Source organism: Barbatula barbatula, assembly GCF_947034865.1.
Source record: "Barbatula barbatula genome assembly, chromosome: 4".
Classification (NCBI taxonomy): Eukaryota; Metazoa; Chordata; class Actinopteri; order Cypriniformes; family Nemacheilidae; genus Barbatula; species Barbatula barbatula.
Window position 1 is genome coordinate 8,158,507 of NC_136768.1, and position 19,050 is coordinate 8,177,556.

Below are 19,050 nucleotides of genomic sequence, written 5' to 3' on the forward strand. Positions count from 1 at the left end.
TCAACACTTCTAACTACAACACTTAACCATTTTACTCCTTCAAAATAACATTTAAATAGTACAGTTTTTATCAGAACCAAATAAAGAGTCAGGAACTTAGAAAAGTCTATTAATTTATTATGATCTGAATCACTAGAGCATAAACGTCCAACGTAAATGTTTTTGTCTGATAATGCAGTGTTGCATCAGCACCATATAGTACTTACTGTTAATATTTCTTCTTTGACAGTTCAGTCCACTGTAAATACTGTATATTTTGTTAAATATAAGAGTTCTCTTAGTGTCTGGTAAAGCATCGTAAAGAGCTACATCTGGAGCCAGGCCACGGGAAGGTGGTCTCATTGGTTGAGCAAGTTGGAGCGCAGCTTTAAAAGGATCTGTACATCTCTGGATGCCAGTTTATAGATGCCCATCTCGTTTAGTGCCGACTCTGGACTGGGCTGCTGAGGGTTCAGGGCTCCATCTTCATCCTCTGCTTGCTTTAATACGTCACACAACAACAGTGCGGGGCCGACCTTAAGAGTCAGGATGATACATGCCTCCTTTATGCTGTGTAAAGAAGGAAACGGTTGAGAATGAGGTAATGGAATGGGATGTTTCATATATTAGCTACTCTTGGACATGCTTACTGTTTGAAGAAGTTTTCAGGTCTCTTGCAGTAATGACCAAACAGAGGGAAGAGGTTTCTGGACATGTCGAATTGGAGTTGTGCAGCCCCGCCTTCGTTGAAATGGTTATAGAGTATCAACTGTAACAAATAAGAGCCGAACAATAATTCAGTCCAAACAAACGACTCATTTTAAATATAACTCAATGTACTTGTAGTATAACTTTGCAGAAAAATTTAGTAGAGACGATAAAATGAGACTGACGTCTTCGTAGATAAAGTTGTCGAGCCTCTCGGCGAGACCCTGCCAGAGCATCTGAAAAAGAGGAAGACATAACAGCTGCTGCAACTGGAGCAAGTGATCCCGCAAGCAAAGCATCATGGGACACGCAGAGCTGGATAAAGACATAGTGGCCTGGTCGCACTGTGACGGCAGAGAGATCCATCTGAAAATAGATCAGATTTGCTTCAGAAACCAGGTGTTGTAAAAAGTTCAGAAATGTTTTATTAATGACTCACCTATCTTTACAGTATGCCTGTGCTTTCTCCTTAACGTCTCTCATAACTGCGTCCAGTAATCGTCCCTGCATGTCCCCTCGTAACCTCTCCAGCAGGGCCAATAAGGCCTCAAACAAAGAGCCCTCCAGAGAGGCCAATCGCCCCGTCTCAGTGGCCCCCAGAGGTCCCAAGATCTCCTCGCCCACAGACACTGCTGCATGCTGCAACTGTAAGAAAAACTGACAGAGGGACAATGGATGTGAATTTGTGAGCTTCTGTAAAGCCGAACGGAAAATACAATGTTGCAGTGCAAATGCTAATGCCATGCTTGCATACAGGGTATACAATTTGGTTTATTTTCTGGGAATCAAACGTATTACTTTATCTAGAAATAAAAGGAAACGCGAATCTCTCAGCATGGCTCAAAAATACTTACAACATTATCTCCCCAGTCACCGAGAACAGTCGAGATGTAGTTGGTAGCGTTGAGGATGGCACAGTAACGCGGGCTTAGCGGCTGTCGAGACTCTTCTTTCATCACTTGCGTTAGGCGAATTCGAAAATCATCCACAAGCTCCTTCTGCAGAGCCAGAAAACTGAGCTGTGCTCGTGAACACGGCAGAGCACGGTACCGCTCTACAAGAAAGGTAGAGAGAACCAGCCAGAATTATATCTCAACCTGCTTATGTAGAAACAAAGAGTAGTTAACCAAACAATAAAACATACTGTTAGAATTCTTGTAGCGTTGGTCAAAAAAGAAATAATTTAGGCAACCTTTCGTGTTCATTTCCCCGATTTTTCATAATACCTGTGATGACTAGGAGAAGGGTCATAAACGTCTCTGCACAGTCTGGCGCTTTAAGCTCATCCATATCTGTGATGTCTTTATACTGAGAACTCCAGGCCCCCTCTGCCGACAGCATGGCATCCACTTTTTCCACAGCCACTGCAGCGAAACATAATGACCGTCGTCATCACAAGTGACAAATGTGTCTCGGTGACGAACCATTCAGCAAACTTACTTTTTCTCTCCACACTAAGCCATTTCTGGAACACACTCTCCTCCAGAAGTATGTGCAAGATGCCAGGGTAAGAGTGCGGGTAACTGTGGGTGGTGCGAAGCTCTTTTTCAAACTGCAGCACCTCATCGACGAGATGGCAGAACAGGGCATCATCATAGAGCAACCGAGGAGCATCGTGGGCGAGCTTCTCCTGCACTAAAGTGAGTAGGCCCCTACACAGCTCCACCTAGAGGACATAGAGGAACACTGCTATGAATCTAAATGAACGGTTTTACTCCTTTAAATCCGTACATTAAAATTCTGTCAGTTTACTCAAACCCCTATGACTTTCTTTTCTCCATTGGATGAATATCACGTGGATTCAATATAACAGAATTGCTCTGTAGGGATCGATGCTATGCATGTAGTGTTAACATCAAAAAGTGACACTTGCTGTCATTACAATAAAATTGGCAACAGTATATAATAAATCTTTTTTTATAAGAATGACACAAAACTTAGAAAAACCTTCTTACACTGGCATGAATCTTGCCTCCAGCACGATCCAATATAGGCTGAATCTTTTCTTCCATAAAGTTGGAGCTGTTACCAATCCACATAAGCACCTGAGTCAAATACCACTCTGGCTGTAAAGGTGACGGAAGATTTCAGTTAACACCACATACCTTTCTAAAAAATGCTTCAAGTTCAAATTATTATGTATTAACAGGTGAAGTCTCTGAGAAAGAGCAACAACAATATCTGAATGTAACTGTACAGTTAAATGCACATTATGACCTTGCTTAAGTTGTTGGTCTGCCGGTTTCCTGTGAAGTGGTATCGAAACCTTTTGCTGAGGGGAAGCAGCATTATCTGAATGGGAAGCAAGAGAGGAGGATTCTGGGAAAGTCCAGGACGAGACGGTGCATCCTTCTCTGAAATAAGGTCATCCCTGAAATAACTGTTAAGAAAAACTATTTTCGCCAGCGAGATTACATATTATCCAAAGCGACTTACATTGCATTATACTATACATTTGTATGCGCAATCCCTGAGACCGAACCCATGACCTTGGCATTGCTAGTGCCATCTTCTTACCACTGAGCTACAGATATCCAATATAACAATCAACCGGAAACTGCATTTCAGAAAGACTGATATGTTAAGGATACGAGGTCTGCAGAGATAGAAGTTGAGAAACCAGCAGCTCCAGCTGACTGTTGAGCTCCTGAGCATTTGCAGGGGGAGAGAGGGACTGTGTGGGGGGCGAAATGAACGGCCAGTGGAACTGCGTCAGGACTTCCTCAAAATCACTTGAAAAAGTGTGACATGCTTTATTTATCTGTTTACACAGAGCAAATCAAGCTTAATACTAGTAAGTTTTATACCTGGCTAGTTTGTCTTTAAGAATCTTGTGCCAGAAGCGAAGCGTTTCTCTGAGAAAAGACTGAAGGTGGGTACATCCTGACTCCCGTAAACCCATGTCCAGAGAGGCCATGCTGTCTATGGCTCCAACTGCTTCCCACACGCTGTTGGTCATCAGATGCTGCTGAATACTGTCACTATTTCAATGTGAGAAGAGACCGGGTCAGACTACTCCCCCCAAGAAGTATTTGTAAATATTTATTGTATACTGTACATTGCATTAGATAACAAAATCCATGGCATTTGTTTTAGGGAAAAGTTGGCACAATCACGGGTTTAAAATGTTAAATAGTAAAAGCATGCATACTAAATGTGACAAGTACTAGTGCAAAGTGCAATCTTTTGTTAGACATCATAATGGTCGACCTCACCTGAGCTCCTCAATCCGAGCCAGGCATTGCAGGTACTTCATATGCCTGTCTAATGTATCAAGCTGACCCAGGACCTGTCCAATGCTGTCTGCCCACACCTGTGAGCCCTGCAGATGCTGCTGTAAAGTGTTGAACAGAAGTCTCTCCTTCTCCATTAAAGAGTCCAGTTTGACCCGAGACTCATCTGCGGCGGACAGGGCGGCGGACACGCGCAAAGGAACTGAAGATGATACTGTCTGAACCTGCAGACCAAACAAATCGCATTTGTTGCAATCTGCACATTTAACATTTATATATTAAACAACCTTTTGTACACGAATAGAAAACAAAAAGCATGTTTGTCGTCATTACTTGTATGCCAATAGCGTCTTGCCTGTTTTTACCTGCTCTTCCAACTGCTTGTTCTCTAATGTCAATTTCTCCAAAAGCCCCGCGACATTTTTCAGCGACTTAAGATCACTGCCGATCTCTTTCTGTACAAGTTCAACCACGTTGCCTGTAAAGCTTCCGTCCTCAGATGGAGATTTGAGGCTGTCGGCGCGTTTAAGCTGCGATACATCATCGCTGTTGTGGTTGTCGAGCTCCATCATAGGCGCTGCCATGTTTCTTGACACGTCATCTGTGAATTTTGTGTACGCGGTTCCCTCTAGTGGCAGGGAGATGGTATCATCATTCGCAATACAACACTGCTCGTTTAAAGCTTATATATTGTATATTTATTTTGTTTTTAATGTATATGCTGCGTCTAAATGCGATTGGACTAATACGGAATAGGTTTTGGCTCATGAATATTTATTTTGCGTGCTTTAGCGTTTGCGTAACCTGCTTAATAATCATGAGGTAAATCGTGAGGTATGTACAGTAACCTGGCAACTTGAAAAAATAATTATCTTTCAAAGCACATTTATTAGAGAAAAAATACATTAACTTTTTTTACAAAACTAAATGCAATAAATGTAAATTGTATACAAAGCGCAAATAAAAACGGTGTCAATACGCCTATTTATATATGGTTTATCCAAACAAATTCCAAATGTTTAAAACGAATAACCAATATAGCGAACGTTAATCTCACGTTCATGAGTCGTGTTGAAAAATAATTGAAGGAATTGTAGCGATATTAATCTATCGTAAATAGCCTATAGGTTGTTGGTGTGCATTGGCGTTGTTGTGTTTGTGTTTACGTCACGTGCCATTATTAACTCGACATTTCGTGCTTTTGAAGTCGGTATTTCAAGCGATATAATAGCTTTGTGGTCCTGGAATATACATACAGAATGTTATTTCTTGGCTCATTGAGTGTGATGTACTCTTCTGGTTTGAGGTTTCCTGACAGGTCTCTGCTAGCCTAACTCATGGCAGAGAGGACTTGAGTTGTTAAGGATCTTGAGGTTCAGAAGTGTTTGCCAAAGTCAATTCTGGCCTAAGAAGCAGCTGTATGAAGTTTCTTGGCACATTTTACTCCTTAGCATGGCAGTCAACATCACAGTGCCTTGTTTATGTCTACATCCATTGACCGTGAAAGCTGGACTCCTTTCATCCCTAACAGTGTCCAGATTACTACTGGTGAGTCTGCTTAATTGTTTTGTTGTTTTGGGGTTTATTGAAGCCCACTTCACCATATGTTCCGGCCTTGTTTTGGGGAATTGCCTGTAAACGTAGTTCTCAATTGGTTTTGCTTCAGGACCCAGATTTGACACGACACAATCAAGTGGTGACTTCATCAAGAAGGTGTGTACGACTTTGAAAGTTTATTTTTATATGTTAAAAGTTAAATGCAAATTACCAACATAAAAAATATAACAAAAATGTATTTGTAGATTTTAAAAACGAAACAACTGCGACTTCACCAAAATGGTTTATACAGTTTTGAACAAATGTTTATTTTGTATAGGTTAAAAATAGCTAAACTAAATAAGACCTGTTTATTTTATTAGTATTGTTTTAAATAATGTTATGTCAATGCATTAAATTAGATAAATAAAAAAAATTATTAATATAATAATTGTATATATTATTAAATTAATAATAAATTCAACTATACATGTAAATAAAGAGTTTGGTTCCATAATCAAATTCCAAAATCATGTTTTTTATTATGTTAACATGTTTTTATTGTGTTAGTTAGCTGTATTTTGCAATCCTAACAAAACCAACTGCAGTTTGATTGATATTAATTGGACTGCAAAATAGAAAAACAGGATATTTCAAAAAAATTAAAAACTGAGTCATATTGGAACCAAACTCTTCAATATTTATACATTCTGAGATTTGCACATGCATTTGGAAAGATAAACATCATCTCTATTTAAAGTTAAGCTTATATATGTATGCTGTCCTAATCATGCATAAATTTATACATTTAATTATTTGCATGTAGCATTGTTTTTGCACTATGGGTTGGAACCCATCAGTTAAAAACCACTGCTTTGCCCTACCCTGAAGGCATTTGCAACATAAAGTATCTGCTTTTACCTGTTTTAAAGCTGTCAGAATAATGAAAAATGAGTACATTACAGCAATGGCAGGATGACAGACTTGAACTCACTGCGTTCCCCTCCCCATGTGAGTCAGGGCTGATCAGCCTAGGAAAAAATGAATCAACCAGAGAGTTGAGTATTAAGGGGGTAGCTTTCGCACCTTACAAATGATCCAACCATAATCCTACACTTCATACCGACACTCAAACTATATACACATCTACATATTTCAGTTCCAAGTAGCACTGGAACTCATCTTTCTGAAAATCTCAAGTTGTCAATAAGATAAATGCTATCAGGTGTATTTAGTAAAGAACGTGGGCGGTGCGCTGTCAGGATTTACCTCGGGGTGAGATATCACATGTCTGTCACCATCCCAGTCAGTGAAACACATCATTTTGCTTTATCTTGCAAGATCTCGCTGCACGATAAAAGCGTCTTTTGTTTGTGTCACATGTACCCATAGAGACAAGTTGAATATATGCATTAAGTTTTTTAACAGGACGCAAATGCCATTATAAGATCTCTTTTGCCACTGGAAAGGGGCCACGGCACAACGACGTCCAGCAGCACTCCATATTCCTGCAATATAGTCTGTCTGGAACGTCTCAAGAGTGCCCCTCAATGCCTTAAAGTGGCAGTGGATGACCAGCAAAGTTAATGCTATTCAAAAAACCAGAGCTGGAAGCATGTTTTTCCCACATTCCTTACCCAGCTGTTTGCGTGTGAATGGAGAGGCAGCGCGGGTTTGCGTGAGAGAGTGTGTGTGTTTCCTGTGTCATAGCTTGGCATGCCGATATTGCTTATTCAAGCTGGTCTTAGGTTCTAGTAACAATTCCAAATGTACACATCCTAAAGAATTTCAAAGAAGAGATATTTTCTGTATGCTTGTATATGCGCAAGGTAGCATGTGGAATGTTTGTGTGTGCGGGTGCGACTGCTGAGAATACGCTTTTGGAGGCTATGGTGCGAAAGGAGCCTATAAAGATCTTCAATAGCGTGACCTTTTGATCTACTGCTGCTTTGACATTCCAGTTTAGTTAATAAACAGTCTAACAAGTGTTCATGAAAGCTTTAATAAAAACCAGACACGTCAGGTCATTATTTGGGTCCTTCGCATTACTAAAATCACCAGTAAAGCGAGTCAAGATATTAAGTCGATTTTTACCAGCCTGAATCACAAATGTGATGATGCCTCTTGTGTTCTTAACCGCATGTGAAGCTTTTTGGAGCAGTTTTATTGAACGAAGCAAGGGATTTTCAACACGCTCCAGGGTGCCATCATTGGCTAGGAACTTGAGACTTGTAAAGTTCCAGCATTTGGGTTTAGCGCTGCTCCTCTGTTTATTAAAATCAGTTCGCTCAAGATGGTGTCTAGGGGAGTCTGCAAAATATAAATGTGTGTGTGTTGGTGTGTGAAGCCTGGCCCGTTTTTCCTCTCCCGGGAGCTTGTTTTCCCAGATTTGGGAGTTGCAGGTGCAGAGTACAGCTGCAGGTCTACTGCGCGCGCCAACAGCATGAATCATTTTCCCTACTTTCAAAGCAGTGAAATCAAAGCATAAATGAACTACATAACTACATAAATGAAGAGGGCGCATATTTATCTGAAACGTTACCACTGCTCAATTTGTGAACCAAGAAGACAAAAAGAACATCTTCTGTGTGGGGGTCACTTTTAGGGAGCAAGGGCAATGGAAATTAGCCCCTCACTGTTGAGTTCACAGCCTTTACTTGATTGTTTTTCTTTTCTGGCTCATCTCTGGCCAGTGGTGTTGTCATATTGTCCATGTGCATGGAGGCACACAGCTCGGAGAGAAAGAGAGAGGGACCACACACAGTCAAGCCCTAGGGAATATCAAGCCTGGGCGGTGTGGTTTGCCAGGACCCAAGCTGTCTTGCTCCACTGCTTGTCATTGGATCTCGGATCTGCTGATAAAATTTGACCCCCCCATCTTTAAAGTGATGAAATGTCTCGCCTTACCCAGCCCACCTGGGTATAGGTGAAGAGGTCTGGTTAAAAGCTCGAAGCATTCCCATCAATGTGAGATCCGTGTGGTCTAAATATCTAGTCAGATTCCACCACCTTTAGAGGGTGGTGTTTGTGTTTAATACATGCTAAGTAGTTTACAATTTTCATGTGGTAAATATTTATTTATTTTTCTTAATTTCCTTTTCTGTAATCATCGACTCACCCTCTTTGTCACGAGAGAATGTTAACGGTGGTTGTTCGGTTGCCTTTCACTTCTATTGTATAGAAACAAAACCATTACGAGTATTATGGGTACCGCCGTTGTTTGGCTACCCACATTTGTCCTACAGATTTGAAAAGACAAGAGGGTGAGTAAATGATGACAGAATACAAATTTTTGGGTGAACTACCACTATAATGGAAATCTTGAAGGATTATGGGTTAAGTGAGGGAATGAGACAGACCTGTGAAATCTCTCAGCCTGTCTGGTGGCTTTACAATGCCATTATAAAACTCTGTGAGTGACATAATTACAGTGTCTCGAAATGCACATATGTTTCTCTCATTTTTACAGTTATGAAAACATTTGACTAAACCACTTTTGACCCACAGGGCAATGCTTATATCATCAGACGGGTAGCACCCAGAGAGCTTCTTGCAAAACTATTTTGAGCTCTTGATTCAACAGTATCTAGCTCCGTGTAAAGACACTATTTGTGACAATCACCACCAGACCGCATTGCACCTGACAATGACTGGCGAAATGTTATATATTGAGAAAAGCCATACAGTGCAAGTATTGTAACCATGGCAGAATCCCATTTAAATCTGCATTGATCAGGTCAATTGGTCACTTGTTACATTCTGTACTTCCAAAATGGAAGATGAACAACCCTTATCCACACTTTTTAACTTTTGTTTGCTCTGAACTTCCTTTCAAGTGGCCTCATCTGCCTGCACTGCTACAGAAGACGGGGGACGTCACTGATCCAAAATCTGAGGCTGTCTGTCAACAACAGGCATTGTTTGGCTCTGTCTGGCACTTTCTAACCTGCCACGTCTCTCAGCAGCCTGTTTGTCTTCCCTCTAATAACCCATAGCACATGCCAGGGTAAGACACGCTTGCTTACCTTGGGTCCGCCACATGTTAGCGTCCTGCATACACGAGCCAATCCGATTCTGTTTTTGTAAGTAGTGAAAAACTGTAATTAGTCATTATGTTTACAGTGATGTCTGTAGCTGAAACATTGGCATAGTAACCGATCCTTAATCCTGACTTTTTCACTACTATGTGGGAATCATTTGTTTGTACAGTCAGATGTGTTGTTATCATGTTCAAAGGCATAAACACCTAATCGTTTATTTTGAATTTGGTTTGCTGGGATTCAGTGGAGTCAACAAAAAGGTCTATAATCACCATCATCTGTGAATTTGGTGGGACAATGGAAGAAAGCAAAGCCAAATGGTAGGCAAAAAACATGCTTGCACTGCACCCATTTTTGATGTCACTTTAATCTGACACACTCTGCTGAGGTTTTTTAGATTTTACTAATAAGCTGATGAGTTGAATCTGATGAGAAATAAGAAAGATATGAGTCCAAATATGCAATATGGAATGCACTATGCACTCAACTAACTAGTGTATGAATTTAAGAAGAGTAGTGTCGTCCCAGATGGAAAATGAAACGGTTTTATACTAACTGGAAGTGTGTGTGGTTTCCCAAAAGAGGCCAAATGACCTCCATCTCACAACTCCATGCATGTCAATAAAAATACATTTGTAAATCGTACATTGAAAGTAATTTTCATCTGTTTTGCTTAGCATGACTTCAGTCAGCATTAACATGCCATATTTCCTTACTGCACTGCACATGCAAGAGCTAGCATTCTTTTGGCATCAAAGTTGTCATGCAAGTTTTGAATTGAGCTTTGACCGATGTCAAGACAATGATAATCGACTTCTACAATACGTTTTTATCCTTTATTTGTAATTGAAGTTTGACAGCCTCTAACGTCTGATTTTTTTAAGGTAAACTGCTCTTTCGTGAACTCATATGGTGTAGACCTTGCACTTTGCTTACTTGAGTTTGGTGTGCTGAACCACTTTTGTTGAAAAATTCATGCAGAATTGAATGAGCACACACTGGTTCAGAACTCTCGAGGTCACAGTCCAGGAATCTCATCCACCATAGCGTTTTGTATTCACAGTCTGTTAAAGAAATACATGTGATTGTGAAAAACAAGGAGTGGAGTTTGCGCTCCAGTAGTAATAAGCAGCTAAACCGAAGAGGACGCATTTGAGGAACGTTTTCCAAATTGAATTATGAAGGTAATGAAAGTCTTTCTTCAGCGCTATATCTAGTGAAATAATGCAAAACCCAGGGGTGATGTCATGCAGACAAACGTTTTGTGGATTGAAAATCCATCAGTCCACGAAAAAAAAGAGAAAATAGCAGTATAGTTCAATATGTTTTCACTTATGGGATTTGACAGGTTTGGTGCATAAAGAAAGCGAAAAGGAGGAGAGCTGGCAGGGAGGAACCATGAGCGCGTGGCAAAAAGATTCAAGCAACTGAGGGGGTGAGGGGGGGACGAGTGGGGGGAGCTTGAATAAGAGTCCCTTTCCTAGTTAACCCCTGCCTGGCTTAACTAAGGCAGGGGTTAACTAACTTTTCCCTATAGCTTTTAAATTTTTCCCTATTGCTAAAATAAATATATATTATAATTTTTCCATGGTAAATTGTTTCATTACTACTAAATACTTTTCAGTAGGGCATCAGGTTACTTGAAGTAAGAGTTTTTTTATTGCTTTGTGCTTCAAGTGACTAAAAATCATGATAAGAGTATACACACACATTGTGGCAATGTTTAATGGATAAGGGCCAGAGGGTTTAGTTCAGAGATGATGTAACTTACAGTATTAGACTGATTATATTTTCAAATGATTGTTATACACACAATTGTTCAAGATCGAGCAAAAATCTGGTATTTTGGGATCTTTAAAAGGTTTTTAGTCTATATGTTCTTTTTTTACTTGTCTTGTAGAGAAAATGTTGTCGTCATGCATGTTCATTGTTATATTTTTTTAAACAAATTTTATTTTCATCATGAACTGTTTGAAATGGAGTTAAGAGTTACATTGACATTTAGATTTTATAGCTTTGGAATATCCTCCTATTTTAATAATGACAAATGCACTCCAGTTGGCATGTGCAAGTTTGTGCAAAACCTGATCCGTGTTATCCCACCATGATGTGAAAATGTTCCAAAGAACATCTTTTGTGCTTCATTGGAAGAAAGGAAATTTGACCTTTCGCACAATGTTAGCACGGTTAGTGCTTCTTTGTGACATTGTCACAAATGTGCTTATTTGCTTCGTGACCTAAAATATAGCTAAACCAAACATTTTGTCTTCATTTCACATCATAGTATTTATTTGTTTGCAGTGTTTTAAAGGGCCAAAACGTACGTTTTTTTTCATTCAGAATGTGCTTTTGAGACATTTGGACCCCACTATAGTTCTTTGTCGAAGATTTATGATCTCTTGCACAATTGTGGATACTGTTTGTCTGGCCGCACTGTCCAGACTTTGACTTATATGGTTAAAGAAACTTCATTAGACAGAACTGGCGTAAACTGGTGTGCTGGTTTAGCAATTATTGCTGAATGGAGGCCACAGGTGCTGTCTGAAAAAAAAGAGACAAGACTGGATTTGTCGTGAAGAACTGTTTTTAGATCTGAGGTGACATGACGTCCAGATGAACTGCACGTTGAGTCACAGTCTTTCCAAAAAGAGAGCAGCATTGTCCTTTCTCATTCGGTCCCTCAAGGGAAACAGACCGTAGCCATCCATCAAAATCCCATAATCCTACATTGAAAATTCCACTTTTTAATTGGAAATCCAGCTCTCATCGGGGAAGCCAAGCCAAGTGAAGTCTAGGTCAGTAAGACAAGGTTGTATTGACAGACTCTGGCATGGCTCCATTTTTTCTGAATCTTGAATCCAGGGCTCCTGAGAGTGAAAGCGGTCAGGCTGACAATGATAAGCTGTCTTTGTGGAAACATGAAGGACATTTCAGCTATAAAGTCAATATGATTTGTGTTCTGGGATTTTGTGGCATATGGAGAACTTGTCTTGGTTTACCTAGTTGTTTATCTAGCTGTTTATACATTCTGTTGCCTTTTAGAGTTACTCTTGACAGATGTGCTTCTCCCATGGTGTGAGGAGCTTGCAGTGGTTCCCGATTTGAATTAATCTAGACAAGGGATGTGTCTTTAAGATCCCTTTGCTGATACAATGTTTCAAGTTGGCATTCTACATTTACGAAAGGCTCGGTGGGACTGGGATTCGCACTTGGAAGCAGGATCCGTTGTTTATTTGAGTGATTCAGTTATATAACCGTGGAAAAACACTCCCCCTGTTTCATATATGTCTCCCCGCTTCCTTCGACTGTCCATTCATAATTGGCAATGGGTCTCAAAGACATAACGAATTGGAAGACCATTTACCGTACTTTTAAACACCAAGGTCAGTTTAGCCAAAGTTAGACTAGTTTTGTGTAGTGTTTGGAGGAAAAGATTGAAATAAAGAAGACTGCGTGTTCCTCATCTTACATTACATAGATTCAATAAAAAACCATGCTGTTTTTGGCCAAATCAAAGAGTGCCGCGGGATTCAAAACATCACTGTGAAAATGCATGACAGTGGATGAAACCTAATCCCGTTCTAGGCACTCGATCTAAATCAACTTTAGTTATGGAGAGAGCTGGCAGCGAGCTTCGGTTCTACAGTTCACGCCAGGCCTCTCAACACACGAGTTCCTGAGGAGCGTTTGCCAGTGTCCTCATCTGAACTATTTCCACCGAGGCCACAGCAGCCCCTCTCCCCGGCCTCGGCAGGTGGTGAGTGTTTGAGACTTTAACCAGGGAACTATCCGGTTACCTCCATTTCGTTAAAATATCATTGGTAAATATCTGTTACGATAGTGCGGGGTGATTGGACCTCATTGTTTTAAGACCTAATAATCTAGTACTAAAATAAAGTATGTAACTGTGAGAACAGATGTAGGAAATCGTTCTATCTGTAATCCAATGCTTGGTTCTCTAGAACATTTAAAAATAAATCTTTGACTTGACTGAAATGAAAAAGTCCTTGTTAGTTTATGCACTTCTTTTGTCACTTTGATGTCATTTGGGCCGATTTACTTGTCCGTGCGATATCATTCTCATCATTGGGATTTACTCTTTTACGATATGAAAAACAGGAATGTTTCCACCAGTCTGAAATGTTAATAGTCCTGTGACTTCACAGTGATCAACATCATTCCACTGGCGAACTTCAGAGCAGGCCTGTCGAAGATGCACCTGCGCGGCGTGTTTTTCTTGGAGGTATTTCGGAAGGGCGAGGCTGCAGACCGTCGGAACATTCTGTGGTTTTTGGAAGCCCCGCATCAGAGGTCCGTGGAGGGAGATGCGATTTTTAAAGTCACCCTCTTTCATTCAGAAAAATGTCCGGCACCCGGCCAGGTCCAAACACTTGTGCAAACACGCCATTTCCTTCGCCCTGCTTCCAGTTCTGTCAGCTCATTCCCGCTGGGTTGAGTTTCCACTGAGGAAGCCCAGTCACATCTACGGCTTCTTTTGACATCGGTATTTGTCTGTGTGAGGCTACTAGTCTATTTGTTTAGTCTACAGTCTAAAGGAACCGCTTAAACAGTTTTGCATCGCTTGCCATCTGCCGTAATTGTGATTACACTGTAGCTAAGCTACGTATGATAGCCTCGGTGTGTGTGTGTACCATTGTGAAGCAGCGACTTTATGGTCGTGATCGTGTGGGCTGGCTTTGAAGCAGACCTGTATGGCACACACACACCTGTTGCTGCTGTTTTATTGCCATTAAATCCAGCTGTGCATTTTTAAGGGTAATTACAAATAAGAGGTACCTTCTCCAACCCCGGGACTCGATCCTTTTGACGCCAGCACGGAACCTTACGCTTGACAGGGATACAAATAAAGGAACCTGTTTTCCGTGGAAACTGTCTCTGTCTAATATCATTAAAACAAATTCTGTCTGCCTCCGAAATGAACTCCTGGTTTTTGCCCGGTGTCCAAAGGTGTCAAAATGATGAAATGCCACAAGTTTTAGATCAAGCACTTTTTCTGACCAGGCATTTTGCGAGCCCCATAATTGCCACAAGGGAGCGCTTAAGTTACATCTGATATAATTCAATGACTCTTGTGTAAAATGAGTTCATCATTTGATTCACTGACTCCTCGAACCTTGTATTTTCATGTAATAACCAGAGGCGATGTTGTTTGGCTCAAGAATGAACAAAATTTCATTTTGTAAACGTCAACAGCCATTATAACTTGTATGGGAGAGTTGGCATGCACCATTTTGATTTGCAATAAATTTAATGTTTGTGTATGTGGTATGGAGATACTGCAGACTTTTGGAAACTGTTTGTGAAGTCTCTTTAGAAAGTCTCTATAGTTTTGCTTTTAGACCTGTATTTAAAAATATAAAGCATGCAGCAGCTATAAATACACAAGGGTAAGATAATGCCTCATTTCTCACTCAGGCAAGGGAGTTGCCAGCTGGCTTTAAGGGGTGTAACGTATTTCTCTTGCGGGAAACTGTGCGTGTGTGTTACTGCTGTCAGACATCTGTGAGCAGTGGGCTGACTTGGCTTTTGGTGGGCCTGCCAAATCCGACCTTCGACCTGTAGGTGTCCATTAACCTACACAGCTGTAGTAAACACCCATACCTCAATAACAATAGATGTGACACCGGAGGACATACAGTGGACTGCAAAGATCTGAGACCACATTGGAAATCTGGGATTTTAAAGTGTTATCTTGAAACATAGTACATTATAGGATTAAGGAAAAACATACAAAAAATAATTAAGTTGTAATGTGAAACAAATATATATAATATATATATATATATATATATATATATATTTAGGGGTTTGCGCTTTTTGTAAGTCACTATTCGAGTAAGCAAATCTGTGACAATGATCCTGTTACCTATTTTGCACCAATAGTAAATTATTACACCGATATGATAGCAAATCATTGGGATATCTGCCGATTCTGAAGATTTAAGAAATATTTATTATCTTTCTGAATGTTGTTAATTTATACTATGACTTAATATTATATGATATGGAATATTAATTAATATTGAACATCAAACTCTCCGACTTTTAGGCCCCACTTTACATTAGACTATATGTATGCATTTTATTCATTTTACTCATGTTTTTGTAGGCATGTCCAAAGGTTAAAATAACAATGATTAGCCTAATACGTAGTGATCTCAAATTTAAAAGAAAAACGACATTTCAGTCCTTTTCATTGTAGTCCTGTAATTCTTTGCATGTGTAGTAACTATTAGGTCTTAGATCATTGCCAAGTTAGCGTGGTCGCTGAGCTCTGCCACATGAGAAAAATATGAGTCAGCTTTCATTCAGATGACATTGATAAACGGCTTGTATTTCACAGGTGCTATTCGGCACACTTTAAAGTCACAGTTTCTCTAGCCCTTAAACCTAATTTTAGGTCTTGACATCTGCATCTGCAGTATCTGTTGAAGGCATTTTTCTGGCCACTGATAATGAGTTTCTACTGGCCAGTGGACCAGGATAGACGTAGTCATCCTTACTAAAGGAATCTTGAAAACTTGAAAACTCTCCCCTCCACCCGACAAACCATACCACAGTGCCTACACAAAATCCGAGCTCTTAAATGTGTCTAATGCAGTTTATTATAGCAAGGTTCTCAGTCTGCTTGGAACTGATTATGTCTGAGTTTTCAATTGAATTGGCCACGCTGGACTGAATTGCCTTTAGCAAGAGGTGGAAGATCATTAGGGCCCGCTTTAGATATTCCTGCAACACTGAGTCACGGTGCAGACGAGAGCTCTTAAAGTCCTGCCTTAAACATCACACCCCTGTTATGACAATTTCAAGTAACTAGAGAAGATAAAGCATGAGTAACGCCCCCCTCCGTGGCTCTTGTAGTATGTGAAAAGAAAGAAGGTGAGCCAAAGTAAGCATTCGATTTATTAAGGTCAGTGCTTAAAAATAAGAACCACTGAATTTCATTGATATATATATAGATTGTACATGCTTTTAAAATCAGACGTAAAGTTAAATCAAAGCTGCTTGTGGAAAAAAAGTTCATGAATATCCCGGTAATGAACTGTGCGTAAAGGTATGCGTTTGGAAAGAAATGTAGTGCATACATCAACAGTGAATAAGCGGAATCTGTTTCTATCCGAATGGATTTTAAATAAACTGCTTCCTGAAAGGCAATGTACTGGAACGACATTTTTAAAAAGCCTTCCATTCATTTTCTATTAATGCAACACAGATCACTTCAAACCACTGATGCAGTAGGTGGGTCAGATACAGATTTGGAAGCTGACTCGGTGGTTAAACTTTAAACAGGAACATATACGTTTGTCATTTAGCCCCCTTTGATCTTCAAAGACAAGCGCAGATTTGTGTGCATTGAAATCGGCAATGCCCTTGGCACGCAGCTATTGTTTGGGACGGCGTCAACATATTGCCATTTATTGTGCCAAGCTGCCTGTGACATCCGCTCTTCGCGATCATTAGCAGTGTTATGGTGTCTCGTTTCACGCGTCTCTCTCTGGGCAAAACAGGAAATGAACTCTGTGAAAATAGGTCAAATCGAAGTTCCTGTGTCACCTTAGTAAGCTTTGTCTGGTTTGTGTTTGCTGCTGATCGGCCAATGAAATGCTCAAGTGCTGTAATGTTCCGAAAGAGAATCTGATTATATCTGCTATTTCTTTGTATGCAGGGCAACCTTCACAAGCCCTGTTTAAAGCACATGCTCATATGTTTTTACTTGCACATGGTCATTTTATTTTAGATTACATGCACTAGTAATAGAAGTGCAAAACATTTTTTAACATTCATCGTTTATTGTTAAAATGTATTAATTTATTAATGATCATTTTCAAATGTGAACATTCTGTCATCGTTTACTCATCCCCATTTTAAACCTGTTTGATTTTCTTCCTTCCGCAGAACACAAAAGAAGATATTTGGAAGAATGTTGGTAACCGGCACCTATTCCCTTTTTATTGGTTTTGTGTCCATACAATCGAAATAAATGTCCATAACTGTCCAGTTTTGCACTTTCTTCAAAATAACTTATTTTGTGTTCTACGGGGGAAATTCATACAGATTTAAAAGAACCAGAGGGTTAGTAAATGATGACTGATTTTTCATTTTTGTGTGATTATCGCTTTACTTATGTTTCTGAAAAAAAAGCTCATATTTCTTTCCATTTGTCAAAAATGACTTTTCCTTATTCCTCATTGTAATCGTTTTTTTATATGTAAGAAGATCAACATTCCTCCTTTGACTAAAAGCTTACGTTGAACATTCTGGACATGTATTTACTTTAGTTACCCTAGGAAGGTGACTGACAGCTCATGTAGAAAGTGCGCGGTGACCTTGTAGCCCCTCCAGAAGATAACTTCTTAGTGCACATGTCAGTCTTTCTTCAAGACATGCTTCACTCTGTACGATGACAGCGGCCAAATCTGCAACACGACACTACAAACAAGTCTCCTAATCTGACAGCTTTGCACACAAGGGCGTGTTTGTATGTGTGTGTGATCTCACAAAAAAGCTTTACAACATTACGCACACCCTCCTCGCTCCACACGAACACAACAGACACGTGTGCCGTACGAAGTAAACATACCGGGTTGGAGCGAGACACTGCACACCCGTGCACACTTGTGGCCTAACTTGCAGCAGACACAATGTTCGGGTTTGGATAAAAGGGGGCGTTTCCTGAGTGATCGTATTTGTTTGGGGAAGTGTGTTCGGTGGAGTTTTGTTGACCTAGATATAATTTCCAGTGTGCAGTCGTATTTGTTCCTCCCCCAGCTGAGCTCTGCAGGTGCTGATAGTAGAAAAGTCTTTCCCTGGAAATGTTCCAGCTATATGCCGTGACTAAGAAAAAGACTTTCTCAGATGGGGCATTACGATCTTAGATGGGGCATTGGATGTTTGAACACGGTGCTAACAGCCTGCTCAAGTATCTAAACGTTCTCTGTGGTTATTCAAGAGTTTCCATGATTACTTCATACCCAATCAAATTACTTTGGTTCCTTTTTGTAAGACGGGTTTGATTCTTACCTCCTGTGGTACAAGTTCTGTGGAAGCTGGCCCCAGATCATTTTTTATTAAAACATTTGTCAACACAAGAATAAAACTTGTTCTCTATTGTTTGTTAGGCAGCTAAATATCCAACATGGGGTGATTATGAGACCTGTAAATTCCCCTAAACATCTCAGATCATGGTACTGTGAAGATAAGTGAAATTCAATTGCACAGCAAATCTGAATTTAAGAGTACCGTAAGTGTAAATATATGCTTTGCTTGTGTCTGTTGATGTATTTTCTGTCAAGGTTACTATAGTTAAGTAAAACTAAACATTTCTTTACATTGAAATCAAATACAATATAGGGGCCTAAATATTATTTAAAAAACTTGAAATAAACTAAAATGAGAAATGTTGCCCAAGCAATAAAATGAATGTAAGTTGTGGCACCAAAATTATGAACTGAAAATAAATCAAAACCAAACTAAACAAATAAATTCATCTCATATAGCGACATACATAACAAATAACAATAACAATAAATACG

The 19,050-nt window shown here is 39.9% G+C and overlaps 1 protein-coding gene across 1 annotated transcript; it reads right to left on the reverse strand.

Annotated features, from left to right (window-relative positions):
* Positions 1-98: 98 nt before the first annotated feature.
* Positions 99-4,705, reverse strand: rint1 (RAD50 interactor 1). Its single transcript, XM_079453985.1, has 13 exons — positions 4,286-4,705; positions 3,903-4,144; positions 3,495-3,668; positions 3,279-3,419; positions 2,905-3,058; positions 2,643-2,753; positions 2,128-2,353; positions 1,914-2,051; positions 1,542-1,741; positions 1,127-1,344; positions 873-1,053; positions 630-748; positions 99-549 (listed from the first exon to the last, which is right to left on the reverse strand). Exons 1-13 carry the CDS (start codon positions 4,502-4,504, stop codon positions 339-341), a joined length of 2,334 nt encoding a protein of 777 aa, XP_079310111.1. The 5' UTR covers positions 4,505-4,705; the 3' UTR covers positions 99-338.
* Positions 4,706-19,050: the final 14,345 nt, after the last annotated feature.